This window comes from Pantherophis guttatus, chromosome 1 (genome assembly GCF_059756535.1).
Source record: "Pantherophis guttatus breed Tessera chromosome 1, ASM5975653v1, whole genome shotgun sequence".
In the NCBI taxonomy this organism is placed as follows: domain Eukaryota; kingdom Metazoa; phylum Chordata; class Lepidosauria; order Squamata; family Colubridae; genus Pantherophis; species Pantherophis guttatus.
Genome location: NC_142063.1, coordinates 199823526 through 199843793, shown reverse-complemented (window position 1 = coordinate 199843793; position 20268 = coordinate 199823526). Strand labels below are relative to the sequence as shown.

General features: G+C 36.1%; 1 protein-coding gene across 1 annotated transcript in view; it reads left to right on the top strand.

Moving 5' to 3' along the window:
- The window catches only part of PLCB1 (phospholipase C beta 1), a 498146-nt gene that overhangs the window by 372139 nt on the left and 105739 nt on the right, over nt 1-20268 (top strand). Inside the window, exons 12-14 of the mRNA XM_034432348.3 lie at nt 14287-14369; nt 16540-16624; nt 18668-18845. Coding sequence (XP_034288239.1) covers nt 14287-14369; nt 16540-16624; nt 18668-18845 — 346 coding nt within the window. The remainder of the gene's footprint in view (nt 1-14286; nt 14370-16539; nt 16625-18667; nt 18846-20268) is intronic.

The window sequence follows — 20268 nt, the reverse complement described above, 5'->3', positions numbered from 1 at the left end:
AATTTCTTTTTCAAGTTTTTCATTTTATTTTGCAAAATATCCATATCAATGCGTGAACAGTGTGGTATCTGGGTATCATACATTTTAGTACAAATAAAAATAGTGCTATTAATCCTATTTGTTACATTCCTCAGGCTTATGTAGTTCTAGTGTTAATACACATATTTGTATTAATAATGTATAGACTTTCATTATTTAATTATTCAATGTTTCAATACGTTATTCCAATGCCAATCACAACATTGTTTAAACATACATAATAATACTATCATTCAATTTCTAATCTTCCTTTTTATTATTACTTTTGTCTTATTGTATAAAAATGTGTATACTAATATTCCCTCTCTCTCTTATTTCTATCCCTATTCTAACTTTTAATCATGCCACCTTTATATTTAAAAACAAATCCTTTCTATACGTCATCTCTTGCCTACTTTAAAGTTTTAAAGTTTTAAATGGGAACTTTAAAACTTTAAAGTTTTAAAGTTCCCATATTCCTCTCTTGAATCTTTATCCCTATCTACATATATATTTAAGTACAAATAAAAATAGTGATATTAATCATTTCTTACATTCCTCAGGTTTATGTAGTTCTAGTGTTAATACACATATTTGTATTAGATTATAAACTTTCATTATTTAATTGTTCAATGTTTCAATATGTTATTTCAATGCCAATCACAATATTGTTTAAACATACATAATTAATAATACCATCATTCAATTTCTAATCTTCCCTCTTATTATTACTTTTATCATATTGTATAAAAATGTGTATACATGGGTATACATGTGTATACTCATATTTCCCCTCTCTCTTATTTCTATCGCTATTCTAACTTTTAATCATGTCACCATTATATTTAAGAACAAATCCTTTCTATCTGTCAACACTTGCATTTTGAAAGCTTTAATTGTTTGTTTTTTTAACTTGCATCCCATATTCCTCTCTTGGATCTTTATCCCTATGTGCATCTATGTCCTGACTATTCATTTTAAACATTTCTCCCATCTCCGCCCTTTTCCATTGTTTAGCTTCCAAAATATCTACCCCTGCCCCTGTCTCCCTTTCAAAAATTGTTGTTTTTGTTATTGTCTCCTTTTTGTCGTCTTGTTTTGTTTGCCGATTAGTCTGTTCTGCTTTTTCATCTGCTCTTTCAATTGGCTCCTTTTTTTCCTGGGCGTCTTGATCATTCATTGTCCTTTGTATAATATTTCCCAGTTTTTCGTTCATGCCATGTATTAAATTCTTAATCTCCTTGTGGATGTCCTTGATGTTTTGAAACATTAACACCATTTCTTCCCAAATTCCACTCATTTCCCCCTGATGTAGCATCTCATCTTGTTTTAATAAGTCCCGCTCTTGTCCAGTAATCCAAAAACCATATATTCAAGCCTAAAGTCACTCCCCAAAGAGAATTCAATGTTCCCAATTTTTGTATTCCATAGTTAATCAATCTGTTCCTTTAGTTAATCCCAAAGGCTTTCCAGAACCTCCTTAAATCCCCTTTATGCGTTCAATCTTGCATCATAGCATTCAGGGGTCTCTTTAATGAAAAAATCTTCCTTATTATCATTTTTAAATCTCTGGTAGTCATGACGTAAGTGCATAAAACATATCCTTGTCAGAATTTTCCAGAATTTAAGAATATGTTATACTTTCCTTTCGTCAACAGATGGCACTCTCAGTTTAGATTTCAATGTTAACCAGTTTAATAAGTCAAAATATAGAAACAAAGTTAGTTTTTTAGGTAAATAGTTTCAGTATTTTTTAAATGTCTTTCCAGAACAATGCATGCTCAGTTTAAAAGTCCAATTTTCTGTATTTTTAACAGGTTTTTTTGCTTTTCTTCCCTTAATTATTTTCTTTCAATTCTGAAGTTTTTCTCAAAGTGTTTAGTTGCTGCTTTAGCAAATAGTTGTGAGTGTCTCTTTTTCTGGATTATTTCCTTTTGGGGTTGGGTTTTAAATAAGAAAGAATCCTCTCACCTTGTTCCAGGCACTATTCACTAACTCCGCTCCAGCATCACTCTTAGGTGTTCCTTGGCTGCCCCAGCTTCATGGCAGTCATCTTTAGGCTGTCTTTTCTCCTCGTCATGGCTGAGAGGGGAAAAAAGCCCAGGGTCCAGGAGGAGAGTTGCGACTCCCCGCGGTTTCACAGAGCACCCCTCTTTGCTTCGCCGCACCTACAGGGCAGCTTTGGCTCCTTTTGTAGCCCACCAATGGTGAGAACTTGGCACGGGAGCACAGAGATCCGTTCCTCGTGTTCGATCTCACTGCAGCATCAATTAGAAGACCTGGTCGTACACTGTAATTTGATCAAATAATATATATTTTACTTTGAGTGATGGATTTACTTTTGAAAAATATATAGACAAACTTTTTGATCCTGAATATAGATATATTATATATAGATAAATATATATAATAAAATATATATAAATATAAAACTGTAGCCTGTCACTATTTAATAAACAAGTGCCAGGATTTCACCATCTAATATGCTTCTTTGTTATAGATAATATTTCCCTGCTTACAAGTACTTATTGTGTACCGCTTGTCTTCCCTTTCAATGTTTTATTATTTATTTCTAATATCTCTGGATTCTTAATTATTTTCAGTGCTCCTTCAATTATTTTTTCATAAGATCATAATGTTTCTCTTTAGGGAAACTACATGAGTACCCCTGAGTAATTCTAATAAAGATAAATTTGCTAGCCTTTTAAAAACCTTGATAAAATTAAATATGCCCAATACATTTTGATATTACTCCCCCTCAGGGACAGTGAAGTACAGTATTGTGCAAAAGTGTTAAGCAGTTGTGCAAAACTGCTGTAAATTAAGAATGCTTTTAGAAATAGAAGTGTTGATAGTTTATTTTTATCAATTAACCTAAGGGAATGTTAATGAACTGAAGAGAAATCCAAATCAAATTAATATTTTGTGTGACCACCCCTTGCTTTCAAAACAGTATCAATTCTTACACTTGCACAAAGTCAGGGTTTTTTTTTTTTTTATTGCAAAAGTTTTACAATTACATTTTCACCCCATTTTCCCCCCCATCCCACCCCCCGCTCCCCACCCTAACCCCCCTCAAACCCCCCCTAACCCTCCCCCCCTGACTTCCATGAAGTATAATCCCATCAAAGTCCCCTTTTTACAAAACTTGAACCCCTCAAACCCCCTTAAAAAAAAAAAAATCCCCCCCCCTCACAGTATTCATACATTTCTATTTTTATATAATACTTTCAATGAAAAGCTATTTGGTATTTCCTAACTTGATATTTGTTCTGCACATAATCTATCCACTTTTTCCATTCCCATTCATAAGTCTCTTGTGAGCGATCTTTTAAAAATGCTGAGATCTTCGCCATCTCCGCAAAACTGGCCATCTTCAAAGTCCATTCTTCAATAGTGGGTAAAGCCTCATTTTTCCAATATTTACCTATCAATAACCTCGCTGCTGTGATCATGTACAATATCAACTTAATTTCATCCAGTGTAAAACCCTTTACTATACCCAATAAGAACAATTGTGGGGAAAATGGAATTTTTCTCTTCAAAACATTCTGCATAACCCACCATATTTTAATCCAAAAAGCCTTAACTTTCTTACAATTCCACCAAACATGATAATATGTAGCATCTAAACAATCACATCTCCAACATTTTGGCTGAACATTAGGATACATACAGGATAATTTCTTGGGATCTAAATGCCATCTGTAAAACATCTTATAAAAATTTTCCCTCAAATTCTGTGATTGTGTAAATTTAACATTCTGAACCCATATCTTTTCCCATGTTTCTAACATCACTGGTTCTTCAAAATTTTGTGCCCACTTAATCATACAATCTTTAACCAATTCAGTTTCTGAATCCCTTTCTAACAAAACATTATAAAGCCTTTTAATATGCATTGGACCTTTCTCTTTTATATGTCTGACCAATTCTTCCTCATGCAACATAATACCAGTTTTTTGGTCCTCTTTCCATCTCAATTGTAATTGATTATATTGTAACCAAGTTAAATTAATTCCTTCATCCAACAGTGTCTGTAATGTCTTCAACTGCCATCTGCCCGCATCTGTAAAAAGAATCTCTTTATATAAAAACCCCCCGAGTGACATTATATTTGTATTCCACATAGTATGACCAAGATCCAGCCATAACGGTATTTTGTAATCCCATTTGAGTCGGTGCTTCTTCCAAACTCTCATCAAAGAGTCTCTAAGTATATGGCTTTTAAATACTTTATCCACTTTGTTATCATAAAATAAATAAGCATGCCATCCAAATTCAAGATCAAAACTTTCTATATTCAATATTCCAGTCTTTTTCCTTCCAAACCAGTCACTTGCTTGAGTCAAAGCTGCTGCTTCATAATATAACTGTAGGTTTGGAAGTTTAAGACCTCCCCTTTCTGGAACATCTTGCATAATTTTCAATTTCACTCTCGGTTTTTTCTCATTCCAGACAAACTTATTCAGTCCTCTTTGCCACTCTTTCAGTTGTTTATCACTTTTAAGCACCGGAATCATTTGAAACAGAAATAGAAATCTTGGCAAAATATTCATCTTTACTGCTGCTATTCTTCCAAGTAAAGAAAGCTGCAGTTTTTTCCATGTCTCCATGTCTTTTTGCACCTCTCGCCACAAAACCTCATAATTATTTTGAATCAGTTTCATATTAGATTCTGCAACCTGAACTCCTAAATATTTAACCTTTGACACAATCTCAAAACCTGCCCTCCTTTCAAGTTCATATTTTCGTTCTTGTGTCATATTTTTGACTATCATCTTAGTTTTTTTCTGGTTCAGTCTGAATCCTGATACTGCACCATAATCTCTTATAATGTCTTTCATCAGGATTATTGATTCCATCGGTTGTGTTAGGGTAACAACCAGATCATCTGCAAATGCCCTTATTCTGTAATCTTCTTGCCTTATCACTATACCTTTCAAGCTAATCGAATCCCTTATTATATTCAACAAGACTTCTAATGTTAAAATAAAAAGCAATGGGGATAACGGACAACCTTGTCTTGTTCCTTTTTCAATTTTGAAATCTGTTGTCAAACTTCCATTAATAATAATCTGTGCCTTTTGCTCTTGATAAATTGCTGAAACCGCCAATATAAATTGATCCCCAAAGTCCATTTTTTTCAAAGTCTTTAATAGAAAATTCCAATCCACTCTATCAAAGGCTTTCTCCGCATCCAAAAAAGCCAGCACTGCAGGGATCTGTTTATTCTTCTCAAGATATTCCAGTAAATCTATCACTTGCCTTACATTGTCCTTCATATATCTACCCTCTATAAATCCCGCTTGATCTTCATGAATCACCTCTTGAATCACTGGCATCAACCTGTTGGCTAATACTTTTGCATAAATTTTGTAGTCATTATTCAGAAGAGATATTGGCCTATAATTTTCCGGTTTTTTAGGACCCGCTTGCTCTTTTGGTATCAAAGAAATATAAGCTGTTTTCCATGATGGGGGTATTTTACCCCCTTGTTGTATATTACAAAATAAGTCTCTAAGTTGTTCCACCATTTCTGCTTGCAAAGTTTTATAATACACTGCAGTCAAACCATCTATTCCCGGAGCTTTGGCAGTTTTCAGTTGTTTTATTGCTACAATTATCTCCTCAGCTGTTATAGGGTGATTCAGTCTTTCCTTTTGTAAGTTAGTAACTTTTGTAACTCTTTTATTTTCTAGATATTTTTCTATAAGTCCATTCTGTATGTCATCTTTAGCATATAGTTTAGTATAGTAATCTACAAAAACTTCTTTAATTAATTTTTGTTGATAAATTTCTGTCCCTCCAATGTCAATACAGTCGATGGTCCGCATACTCTGCTTCTTCCTTAGGGTGTAAGCCAGCCATCTGCCCGGTTTATTGGCATTACAAAATGTGTTATGCTTTGCATATTGTAAATTTGTTGCAACCTGGTCCGCCATAAGCATTTGGAATTGGTCTTTCAAGAGTTTTATAGCACTATGTGTTCTTTCATCTGTTGGATTTTTAATAAGTAACTGTTCTTTTTTCTTTATTTCTGCTTCAATTTCAATTCTTTTCTTTTGTCTATTCAATTTGTGCTTAGAGTTCATGTAAATGAGTACCCCTCTCATATATGCTTTACTCGCATCCCATACAATTTCAATAGGGGTACCCTTGTTCAAATTAATTTCAAAAAATTCTTTCATCTGCTTCTTAAGTTCTATTATATTTTTTTCATATCTAAACAGATTTTCATTTAGTCTCCATGATCTTCTCTCAATTTTTGCAGTCTCAATTTCTATCCATACTGGACTATGATCAGATAAAGTTCTTGGAAAATTTTTTGTTCTTTTTGTTTTGACAAGTAAATCATTTGATACTAAAATAAAATCAATCCTTGAAAAAGATCTATGTCTGTCAGAAAAGAAAGTATAATCCAAGTCTAAGTTATGTATTCTCCAGACATCCTTTAGTTCCAAATCTTCTTTCATTTCAAAAAAAGTTTGTGGTAGTCTAATCTTTGACTTCGGCAGACTTCTTTTATCTAGCTTGGAATCAATTACTCCATTCCAATCTCCCATAATCAAAATTGATCTATAGTCCCATTGCAACATTTTAGTATGCAAAGTTTTATAAAAGTGATCCTGCTGTTGGTTGGGAGCATAAAGCCCAATCACAAGAATTTGACCATATGGGGTACACAGTTCAATTGCTACAAATCTACCACCTTCATCCGCTTCTATAATTTTAGCTGAAAATCTTTTGTTTATATAAATAACCACGCCATTCTTTTTTTCCAAATTTGATGCTATGAAATGTATTCCTAACTTTAAGTTTATCAAATATTTTTGATCTTGCGTTCTGATATGAGTTTCTTGTAAACAAATTATATCATTATTAAATTGTTGTAAATATGTAAATATTTTCTTTCTTTTCTGTGGCGAATTCAGTCCATTCACATTCCAAGACAAAAACTTAACCATCATGTATACCTTTTTGAAGCGACGAGCAGAATTGCCGGATGTCTTCCGAGGCCACCGACGTTGCTCTCCCCATGGCTTCCCTTTGATCTGTAGTACTCTTAGCTCCTTTTTTATATTGTTGTGCCGTAGCTCTTTCTTGCAATTGTTTTTCTTTAAGTTGTTTTGAAACTGCACGAGTTATTCGCTGGTCTTTAGCTTCAGCCATACGCTCTAGGTCCAGTGCCACATCTCTTGTAGTCAGAATTGGAGAAGATTCTAACAGGGGCTCATCCAGAAAACCTCCTTCAGCACCCTGCGCTTCCGTTGGATCTAGTTCAATCTGCTTAAGCTGCGCTTCCAATTCTTGCTGGGGTTGCTTCTCCTTCTCACTCTCCTTTATCTCCAGTACAGTAGATGAGCGTGGAGATGGTGACCTCTCTTTAAAAACATTGTAGTAAAAATATTCCGCTTTTTCAACAGTATTCAGTCGGTGTTTTTCCCCCTGGTACTTCAAAATTATACCCGTTGGGGCATCCCACCGAAATGGAATCTGTAATTTGTTTAATTCCTTTACTAGAAAACCAAAATCTTTTCTATCTTTCAGCATCTTTGGCGGTAACTCTTTATAAATTCCAACTTGAGTTCCCTCAACTTGCACAGAGGAAAGAAAAGATTTTTGCAGAATATCATTTCTCATTCTTCTGTCTGTGAAATAAATCACCACGTCTCTTGGTAATTGTCTTTGTCTGGCCACCCACGAGTTCACTCTGTAAATTTTATCTATTTTGCATAAAATCTCATCAGGATCAATTTTTAACAACACAGCCAAGGCATCAGCATAAACCTGTCTCAGATCTTGCCGGTCACTCTCCTTGATACCTCTAATTCTTATAGCAAATTCCATGGACCGGAATTTCATCATCGTGATTTCATCTTCAACTCTCTGCACTTTATTATCCACATCAGAAATTTTAAAATCAGTATCTTTTATTTTAACATTCACTTCTGATTTAAATTCTTCCAATTTAGAGTCCACTTTAATAATAACTTCTGACAGGCCAGAAACTGCATTTGATAATTTATCAGTCACCTTGTCATAATTCTCTTTCACCAAATTTTTCATTTCAGTAATTTCCTGCTTAATTTCCTGTTGGGATTTTTGAAATTTATCATCCAAAGCCTGCGTGATAAATTTTTTTAAACTTTCAAAATCAAACTGCTCTTCAGGCTTATGTGTGGGAGATCCCCCCCCTGCTGCCTTGCTTTCCTGTTTTTTAGAGGCCATTTTACCTCGTGAGTTAGATTTTCTAAAAAAAAAAATCCTTTTTCTTCTTCCAGCACCACAAAGTCCTCTTAGAAAATCCCCCAGTTTTAATCAGGTTAGAAGTAAGTAAAATTAAACTTGTGTGAAATCAGCTTGTTTTAGAAAGGGATTTTTTTTTTCTCACCCCTCTTCTCCTGTACTCGCAACAAACAGCACTACAATGTAACTTGTTAGAATAGCTTCAAAGAGTCACTTTCCCTTTCAGCTTGTTAACTTGTTAGCGCTGGAGCGGCGCCATCTTTTCAAGCCACTCCCACTCACTTCAGTTTTTAGTCAGATCAAAAAGTCACAAAGAAAGGGAAATACTTGCAATTCCTTGGTTTCAGGGTTCGGGTTTTTTTTTTTCTCCGTTAATTAGTAAGGTTAAATTCAATCGGCTGTGTTTGCTGCTGCCGGCTTGCTCTGCAATAAACAGAGTCGTCCCACGCCGCCTGGAGTCTTTGCAAGTTGAAAGGGAGCCACGCCTGTTTCCTCCCCAGTAGCAAATTCCTGGGGGCTCACAGGGGCTCAACCTGCGCCTTGCCAACTCTCTCCTTCAAATCCTACAGATTCTGGAGTTTTCAAGCCGCTTCTCACGATCGAAGCGGCTCTACAAACGGCGGGGCTGGCGGACCTTAAAAAGGCACCGTCTTCACCGGAGCCAGCAAAACCCGGAAGTCAAAGTCAGGGGTTTTATAGGATTAGATTCAGGTATGTGATTAACCAATTATGCCAAGCAGGTGCTAATGATCATCAATTTCATCTGAAATTTGAAAAATAGTCATTAACCGAAACAGAAACAGCTCTGTAGGAGTCTTAAAACAAGGTGAGGAACAGCCAAACTCTGCTACTAAAGTGAGGTTATAGAAGATAGTTTCAAGTCACAGGCCATGCACCATGGCAAAACTGAACACAGGAACTAGACAAAAGGTAGGTATACTACATCAGCAAGGTCTCTTCCAGGCAAAGATTTCAAAGCAGACTGGGATTTCAAGATGTGCCATTCAAGCTCTTTTGAAGAAGCACAAAGAAATGGGCAACATTGAAGACCATAGATGCAATGGTCAACAAAAGGAAATTTAATGCAGCAGATGAAACACGTATGGCTTACTTCCCTTTGACTTCAGAAGATGTCCAGTGCCATTAGTACAGAACTGACAGAAACCAGTGGGACCCAGATACACCCATCTGTTGTCCGGAGAAGTGTGGCCAGAAGCAGTCTTCATGGAAGAATTGTGGCCAAAAAGTCATATCTCCGACGTGGAAACAAGGCTAAGAGACTCAACTATGCATAAAAATATAGGAACTGGGGTGCAGAAAAATAGCAGCAGGTGCTCTGGACTGATGAGTCAAAATTTGAAACATTTGGCTGTAGCAGGAGGCAGTTTGTTTGGCGAAGGGCTGGAGAGCAGTACAATAATCATGAGTATTAAGTGAATCACTGCAGCTGATAAGTTAGTAAACCCGTTGCTAAGTGAATCTGGCTTCCCCATTGACTTTACTTGTCAGAGGGTCACAGAAGGAGATCACATGACCGTGGGACACAGCAGTGTCATAAGAATGAACCAATTGTGTCAAGCATCTGAATTTTGATCACATGATCATGGGGATGCTGCAAAGGTGCAATTGTGAAAGATGGTCATAAGTCACTATTTTCAGTGCCATTGTAACTTTGAACAGTCACTAAATGATCTGTTGTGAGTAGAGGACTACCGTTGCACCCCCTCCTCAGCTCTCATGCACTCACACAGTGTCACAGAAACCTTTCCCTGCCAACACACACTCATTGCAACACACACACACACACACACTCCGTACATACCCACCATCCATCCTGCTTGTGAGCTGCTCGGGACTTGCAAATTCTAGGCAATTTTCTCATTGACTTTGCTTGTGGGAAGCCAGAGGGAAGTCACAAGTTGTAGCCATATGAAGTTATTCCTTAACTACCTGGAAATTTCACTTAGCAACTGTAGTGTGAATTGCAGGGATTGCTGTCACTAAATTCAGTTCCACAACAACATGCTTTACTTAACTTTACATTTTCACTTAGCAATGGAAATGCCAGTCTCAATTATCTTTGTTAAGCAAGAAATCACGATAGAGTTATGAGGTATGACACTGGATAAACATGATTTACACCAGATATTATTGGTAAGGCTGAGGTTATGTAGCAGCCTATATACCTAAATTATGCAAATGACTCATGTAAACTATACTAAAGTTTCCTATTATAGACCTGGATCACATGAAGCATATCAATTTTTCTCAGGGAGAAAATTACCTTTAAGAGCAGCAGGAAGGACAATCTTTATTACATAAAAGAATAGTGTTTGCAAGCCCTCTGGTGTATTATTGGATATGAATCCTGTGAGAGTGGTAGGCTTTAAAGATTCACTTGTGCACACATTTTTGGAACAATTAATCAGCATTCTTGACAGAAAATTAGAACAGCATTGCTAGTGATCGGAAGAAATTGATTTGTCCCTCATTATAATAGATGTATCATCTGAGCCAGTCATCAACTTACACACATAAGAGAAAACCTCAGTGCACAGACTAGACACACTTTTAAATATGAGGCAGCCTCAATCAGGAAACCATAATTGACATTACCTGTTTAAATAATTCAGTGCTAAATCATAAGTCCCACATTGATTACCGTAACCAATTTCAACATCTGAAGAAGCAATGTTTTGCTCCTAACTTTTATATTACTGTCTCATTAATTGCATATATTGTTTGTGATGATTATCTGCTATTAATGGATTTGCATTTTTGACTGCCAAAACAGACTGTGTACAACTATACTACAGATAGCAACAGAAGCCTGCACTTCATTTTTCTAAGATCAAGTGAGTGGTGAATAGAAGGAGACCACAATTACAGCATGCCCAGATTCAGAACACTCTTTCATGAAGTTATCATCTTTTTTTAAATTTTCTACTGAAACGGCTGTAGCTTCTTATTTGTTCCCCATTATTGCTAGATTCATTCGTGAATTGGCTGATGGTCATTGTGTTGCTTGGATTATTGTTAAATCAATTATGGTTGGTTTTGTTTGTTATTCCTTGCTTATCTTGCCAAAGGTTTGTAGAATATGCAGGTAATTAAAAAAAAGTAAAATTTTGATGGGAAGGATATTTTCTGCCATGTATGTTACACTGCATTGCACTGCTGCTCCAGTTTGTGGAGCCACCTCATCTTTGAGCAAACAGTAAAACAGACAAAAAAGTGACGCCCAGCAGAGCAATGTTCCCTGTTGAAGTTTGGATGGATTCCTTGTTTTACCCAGCAGCTTTCTTTCAAAAGAAATCTCTCTTTGGCTTGCCATGCATGCACAGAAATGAAACAAAAGTCAGAAAAGTGGCATCTAGAAACCAAGCATTCCTTGGATATGATTCTTATATAGGCTTCTTTGTTGGCAGCATTGTATAATCAAGAGCGAGAAAGAGAGAGGGTGTTTTAATTTAGTAATTGGCAATTTTTAAACATTTATTTTAATCTCAGAATGCTTCTGAAAATGCTAGCATTAGAGAGTCATGCACATCCCACACATGAATTGGGAGATTTTGTTCCTCTTTAATTTTTTTCTTTTTTATGTTACTTCTTTCACTAGAAATGATGACGAATGTCAGGATATTTTGACTTACACTTATTGTACCTTTAATACCGCATGCCTGAATGTCTCTTTCAAAATAATGCTGCTACTTTGCTATTTAACTTGACATTTCCTGATTTAGTAAGGAGCAAAGTAAAAGAGAAGTAATCTGTTAGTAGGCAGGGGAAACAATTTTGAGATAACCGGGTCTGAGGTCAGAGCCATTAATCAGCACACTTCTTGGTGGCCCATGTAATAGCTTGCTTTGACTGTCATTTTTCTGACAAGTAGTTTTGACATGTGCAGAGGCACAAACCTAGTGCAAAGCTTATGTAATTTGATTTTTAAAAAAATATTTCTTGATTTCATAACCGTAGAACTTGATAATAAACATGTTGCCCTCTGAACATTTCTTTGTAAAACAGATTTGTGTTTTATCTAGATTAGGTTGTTTAATATTGTCAAATTCATTTTTTCAGTAAAAAGGTGAATATTGTGTAAAATTAGCTTTTCCAGGAAAATTCATGTGAGGAAGCCTCACAATTATTAGAAGACTTTTAGATACCATTTACCCTTCCTTATCTGATGGTTAGTTATGTTAAAAGAATCCCCTGCAAAATTCAAATACTATTGATTTTCTTTATTATATTGATACACTGTCTTTACATTGCACTACAAAATTATAATGAAAGCATTTTAGTTTAAACTTTAGTGCATTTGTTAAAATTACTGAATTGGTACCAATTAAAAGTTATTCAGACAGATAATACTAGATGAGAAGTGAAAGCCAAAATTTCTGTTTTAGTGTTGCCTTGTGTTGTTTCAGGGTCTGTGATCTGGAGGAACAGAATTTCCACTTATAGAATGTATATATATACGCGCATACACCCTTTTTTGTCATAAAAATTTCTCTAGGGTAAATTAAAAACTTTCTCTGTTCTCTCCTCTTAGGCAATTAGTGGATAAGTAATTATCTGAATACATTTAATAAAGCAAGCTTCTGGAAGTAAATTTTTGTGCAAAAGTAGCATCATGGTTGTTTTAATTTTGTTTATATAGCCTGTGTAATTATGTTGAATTATATGACATATTTTTATTACTAAATGTTTAGATTTCTATATGCTGCCTTTTAGCCAAGGTAACTAATTTTAAAAGCATGGTAAAGTAAACATGGCGAATGTGTAAATCTTCATGTCTTTGCTGAGCTATATAATTTTTCATTAGAATTATCACTATATAAGAAAATATGTACTTCAGTGCTTCAATGAATATATCAATAGTCCAATTATATCAAGCTGCACAGTCTGTCCACACAATCTTACATCAAAGTTTAAGACACTCCTTGGGAAGCAGTTTTTTATATGAATAGTTTTAAGCACTTCCCACTTAGATGAAGTATTAAAAAATAAAAACCCACAGGCAAATAAATTTGTAAGGAGACAAGGCAACTCTTAATTTAAATCAGCTTGTAGAGAAGCAGACTCCATTTCAGCTAAATCCTACTGGTTTTTCACACATTCTATTTGTTTCCTCAGGAAGTAAATCCATGGGGAGGGGGCGCAGGACAGGGAGGCTTCTTAGAAATTTGAAAGCCTTCCCATACATCCCCCCCCAAGTCTTTAAGCATCAGACAACAGGTTAAGTAAAATCACTGTGTGAGGTTAAATCAGATTAACCTGACCCATTCCAACCTATAAATTTTTCAAGCATGTTTATGGCTGCAGTGAGTGATAAGAATGGCTTCAGGTTGGAATAAACATATACTAATCAGGGGTAGAAGTATCCTAAAAAGCGTCTTGACTTTCTTTTGGATCAGCAGCTGGGGGTTTCCTTCTTGTGCTCTTTGTTGTTGTCCTGGCACATTGAGTACACCACTAAGTAGATTCATACATATTCTACCAACTATAGTGTCTGGGTTTATACAGCATGCTAAGCCAAAATGAAACAAATTGCAGTTTAAAACACATTTCTTTTCTTTTCTTTTGTTCTGTCAGATACTCAAGGATTTATTAAACTCAGACATCAGTCTAAAGAGTGGCAATTTAATGGTACCTAAAAGAAATCTTCCTTTCAAATACAATAAATGTTACCTGGCAATACAAAACTATGTTTTATGCAAAAATCTCTTAAAAGTGAAGCTTTAGGAATACTGTTGTAAGCCCTGTGAACACACAATTCTAAATACAAACTACTGTTTATTCTCCCACATGCCAGCAGCATTTTACTTGGTTTACAAGATTAGAAGGCCAGTCACAACGGAGACAAACTTAATGGTGTTGGAACTGCCTTGTTCTTTTAAGAATTATAAAATCCTGAGCGTGGGTCAGCGGAACTGTCAAAACCACTTTATGTTTGCGTGTTAAATCATTTCTTTTCTTAAGGGAAAATGTGTTCTTTGTTGTTTTCTTTCTTTCTAGGAAGTTATAGAAGCTATTGCTGAATGTGCATTTAAGACATCTCCTTTCCCTATACTCCTCTCTTTTGAGAATCATGTGGATTCGTAAGTAATTTAAGATTTTTGTATAAATAATGTTTTTAGTCAGTGATGTCCAATTTCCTATATGGATGCTTTCTACTTATGAAGCAGAAGTTTCTTTTACTTTCTCCCCTGGTCTAAAAACGACTTTAGGAGTCCCTCCCTACAGTAGGTTGCTGCTAACACAATTTTCCTGCATGTCAGTTGTTGGTATGGTTTTTACTATGGGTCTTCCTCCCACCCCCATTTAATTCTTTCTACTTGTACTATTTGTAAGATACTTAGAATTATTTTGGAACTGAGTGGCATATAAAGTGCACTATTAAATGACTTAATATATTGGTAATGGGGCAGTGGTGAAATCCATTTTTTTTTTTACTACCAGTTCTGTGGGCGTGGTTTGATGGGCATGGCTTGGTGGGCATGGCAGGGGAAGGATACTGCAAAATCTCCATTCCCACCCCACTCCAGGGGAAGAATATTGCAAAATCCCCATTCCCACCCCACTCTGGGGCCAGCCAGAGGTGGTATTTGCCGATTCTCCAAACTACTCAAAATTTCCGTTAACGGTTCTCCGAACTGCTCAAAATTTCCGCTACAAGTTCTCCAGAACCTGTCAGAACCTGCTGGATTTCACCCCTGAGATGGGGGGATCCATTATGCCAAAGGGGAAAGGAAAATCTGGTTTTCCAGTGCTGGCAATTGAATACAATGCCATCTTCCAGCAGGTTGCAGTAGATAAGATGCATCAATAATATTTTATTGTAGATTTTTGCTACCGGTAAAAAAAAATGTGTTAAATTGTAATGTAGCTCTTTTGCATGAACATTTCTTGTCCTCCCAGGCATTTACTTGCGAAGGGAGCACTTGCAGCATACTCCAGTCAAACTAAGTTATTATTTTTTTCAGAGCTTTTGGGGTATCTATAATCTATATATTATTAAAACTATGACCCTTAACTGAGTAAAATGATGCATGATCGGGCAGCAAGTTTCGAACCACAGTGCCTCATATGAACTAACTTACAGAATATGCCCAAAATCCAGAACCTATGATTTCCGAGGGAATGAATTTTAAGAAAAATGTGCTTGCTTTAGTGCTGCTGGTTATTGCTGTGCACTCACTGCACAGCAACATCAAGTCACTGCAGATTGCAAGCCACTGCAGCCACATGATCTTCATTTCTAAAGCTCTGTGACAATTTCCCAGCCACTTTCCACTTCCCAGCCGCTTCCCTCTCTTCCTTCCCAGTACAGCAGCAGCCATTTCCCTGTCTCTTGAGAAGGGAAGAGAAAGGAAAGGAAGGGAAAAGGAAGCCTTCTCAATCTATACCACCCACCCTTGTGCTCTCTCTGCTCATGTGGTATCTTTGGTGCACAACCTTCCCAACCCATGCAATACCTCTCACTCATTTACTATCCCTGACCCCCCACCACACACACACACTTGTTCTCCCCCACATCTGGCAGCAGCTACTTAACTTCCGGCTGACTTTCTCCCTGCAAGCTTCCTACAGGGAAAACAAATGTGGAAACTGACAGGAATTTAAGGGAGGGGGGAGGGGGAAAGGAAAGGAAAGGAAAGGAAAGGAAAGGAAAGGAAAGGAAAGGAAAGGAAAGGAAAGGAAAGGACATGGCTCACATCTACAGCAAAAGGAAATGGCTCTTAATGTGTGAATGAGTTTGGGGTTAAAGGAGAAAGCATAGAACAAACTGCATACTCACTTGCACTGACAATGTTACTTAGCTGGGTAATGAAATGTCTACAAGCAAACAACCAAGCTTAGAGAGCTCAAAGGACTCAGCAGTTCAAACCCAAGTTACAGATATTCTCTTCTATTGTAGAACAATATAAATATTTTTACGAGTACCTAGATGTGAAAATAATTTTCTGTAATCTCTTAAACACGTCGTTTCTTGTATGTATATGAGGAAAGTTCATTTTTTTCCTTTTATCACTATTAATGACAAACTATAAATGAGTACCTTTATTGTGCTGATTAATGTAAAAATGTGGCAAGAAAGCTATTATTGAAGTCAAATTAATAGTGTAATGACTTTAGATCACCGAGTACAATTTAAGATGATAGGATCGGAAAATTACACCTCTTCATCTAGTTAGAGGGTATTATATCCTCCATTTCTAGCATTATAAAAAAACCCTTATTTAATTTCACAATTTCTTCCACTTTTAGCCCTAAACAGCAGGCAAAAATGGCAGAATATTGCAGGTTAATATTTGGAGATGGTTTGCTGATGGAACCACTAGAAAAATATCCAGTAAGTACCTTTTTATTTATTTAGCTTTGTTGACTCTTTGACTACATCAAGTAATATTTGATGTAGAAGTTTAAGTTTCTGTGGTTCCTTCCTATCTTCCAACTTAATGAATTTCTTTATTTATGGGGAATGTCTGGTTTGTTTTATTTATTTATTTTTGGGTAATTGCTGGTCGATGACCGTAATAAAGTTCTGTTCTGTTCTATTCTATTCTATTCTATTCTATTCTATTCTATTCTATTCTATTCTATTCTATTCTATTCTATTCTATTCTATTCTTGGGTAATTGAGAGTTGAAGGGCATATATCTTTGAAATATATTTGAAGCACATATCCCTCTTGTATAATGTATGCTTTCACAAGAAAAAAAGTGTAACAGAGACTTATAAATGGAATCTTTTTTAATTGTTTTACTTTGCTGTAAAGTAGAGTTCATTTCCCAAAATATTATTTATTTGGGTTGAGCAGCACAAGAATTGTATCAAAACTATAAGGAGGATTTTTTTTTTTTTTGAGGATTTGAATTTATTCCTAAGCAGTCTCTTAACCTTATCCTATCCATACCAAGTCTATATGTGAAAGCCTAACAAAGACTATAATCTCCTTTGTAAACTGCTCCAGCAAAAATGCTTCAATGTAATTTAAATTGTTTTTCGGTGGTTGAATAGTTTTGTGTCCCAGGTGGAATCAAACACATAAAGCGAGAGAGGTATAACAACAGCAAGTGGTATTTACTAGGATACTAATGGTTTTAAAAAAATATACATACCTAGTACATCCTGGTGATGTGGGTTCCTCCAGATCTCCCTTTGCTAAACAATCATTTTGTCCCATTGACAAGTGAATTGTTAGCGATATCTCATGCATACAAGGGATCTTGTGCTGTGTAATCATTTAAGATTTATGGAATCCAGTCTTATTCTTGCTGCTCAAATATTCATAGTATAGTAACGATGAGATAGCTGATAATATTAAGAATGACCCTGCTAGATCAGGCTAACAGTCATCCAACCTTGCATTCTGTTTACACAAAGTGATCAACCATTTCCCTTCACAGAGATAACATTTATTGATGGAGAGGGAATAGACTTCCTCCCCGCTTATTCCATAGCTGATATCCGTGGTATGTTGCCTGTGATATGAAGCTAACAAACAGCCAACAGGACTAGTAAGCTCTAGGTAGCCCTATCTTCTATGCACCTGTTTACTCCACCTTTAAAATTATCTGATAGCAGGAAATTCTACTATGTAATTCAAAAATCCTATTCTGTACTAATGTACGTGCATTATCCTACATTAGCAAGATGCATTAGCAGGGATTTTCTTTTGCTTATGATACAGAACACCACCTGAAGACATGAAAAAAAAATTCATTAGAAACATAAAGTGACCACAGACAGAAAAACAGGTTAAATTGTTTTTTGTCCCAGGAGATAAATAGCATAGAGGTGGGTAAAAGCAGTACCACATGCTTATAAGATGTCTTTTACAGACACCAAGAAAAGGAAATTAAAAAGCTAAAGCTTTTTCTTTGGAATCATCATGACTATGCGACTCATATTTTATAGAGGAATCCATATAGAACAGCACACATTTTGTATGTTGATATTACATTTTTAAGGTTAAGGTCGGTTGTTGAACAAGAGTGATAATAATGGCATCCTATACAAAGATTCCGTGAATATCTGCCACCATTAAGAGGTTCAAATACAGTACTTTCTAACACAATTAAAGATGGAAAAGTATCACTGCTAATGGTGTGAAAGGCCTACAGTATTATTGTATGTGTGTAGAACAAATGTATAGTATGGTTGCAGTAGAATAAAAATGTAGCAGGCAGCAAACTATTATTGAGATTAGGACCTGTCTATGGGAGCATACTAAGGCAGCCATTAACAGAGGGAAATAATCTTAAATAGTTTTAATAGAAGTATATGAGGATAGGCTTTGTTTAAATATTTTTTTTCTGTTAAAAGACAGGGAAATTAAAAGTAAATACTGCTCAAAGAGGTTTCTTCGCTACCCTTATCTCTTTCCGATCAGCTCGAACGTGGAATCCCACTTCCTAGCCCAGCAGACCTGATGTACAAAATCCTGGTAAAGAACAAAAAGAAATCCCATAAGTCTGCGGATGGGAGTGCAAAGAAGAAGCTTTCAGAACAAGTTTCAAATGCGTGCAGTGATGCATCGAGTAGCTTTGAACCCTCTTCCCCCGGAGCAGGTAAAAATAATGGGTTGCTTCTTGTTCTAAAACCCAGCCATCGATCATCTGCTTAATATCGTAAATACCGACAAGCAGCCTCGTAGAGATTCCCAGGATTGAATTAAGGACTTTCTGTAGGCAAAGCAAGTGCCCTGCTACTTAATCTAAAATCCTCTTAGGGAAGTGCTCATCCCAATGCAGAGAGGGCGGGAAGCTCCTAGGCTCCCGCTTTGCTGTCATTGTGTTTAAAAACTTGAAAGAGATATCGTGAACCTACTTTGTGTTTTAATATTATATCTAGAAAACAATTCTGTTTACAAACTAGACATAGTTTGAATAGTCTTAATGTTTGAGTGGTCTAGCAAATTTGCTTTTCAGGAGGAAGTAGAAGTCAGAGCCCTAGATACCAGGTGGAACATTGGCAGTGCCAACTGTAGCTATTGCCCACAGTTTAGGCTGAGCGTAGTCCAGGGAAGGTACAATACAAGTTTCAGGATTCCTGCCAGCCTTACGCTGATGTGTCTGGCTCCCTGCAGTCTGTTTCCATGACAGCAGCATCCTTCTTTTTATGCCATACGTATCAGTATTGCTCTCAAATTCTCAATTGTTAGCATCCATTCAGAAGCTTGTTTAAAAAAAAAATACCAGCTTTTAATATCAACTCTAGGAGCTGCCCGCTTATAGTAGAACAACAGTGCCTGTTTCGGTTTATGAAGTCTTCTATGCCAAGAGACATGTCACCTCAGCTGCTCAGAAAAATAAATACCATTTATTTCCTTTTGCTTCACTATCAAATTATTTTGGAACATTTTAGACCATTAATTTGGTTTCTTTCTTGCTTCACGGCATTCTCATTTCATCAGACAAAGAAATATGTTCGTTTTGGTTTTTATTTTACTCCCTCCCCATTGAACAGAACTACTATACTTAGAATGTAAGATGTGTGAATTTTAAAAATAAACGAAAGATGTGATCACAGATATTTGATGTCATCTCTTTATCCTGGTCACCACTTTATCTCTGCTGAGAAACAGATTCTTTGGAAGGTGTATAGTTGCAGATGTCATAGCACCCATTCAGCAGCATTATATCAATAATCGGTTTAGGAATGCAGTTGTCCTTTTGTTATAAGGAACTTAAGCTAAGCTTTTCCTTCTATCCCTTTATCATTTCACCTGATTTGAAATGAAGTGTTTCTGTGGGAATGCACAGTTGCAAAGTCAGAAATGATTTTATCCCAGCTGCTTGGGGAAAGGTATTAAGCATAAGACTAAAAAAATGCCTTGAATGTCAAATGTGGGTTCACCACAATAATAGACTGAGGAGACCAAACCTGTTTCAAAGTAAAAGCACTTTGCATATTCCTATTCAGTTATTGTACTAATTGAATAGATAAAGTGGTGATCAGGATAAAGGGATGACATCTGGACATAGCCTTAAT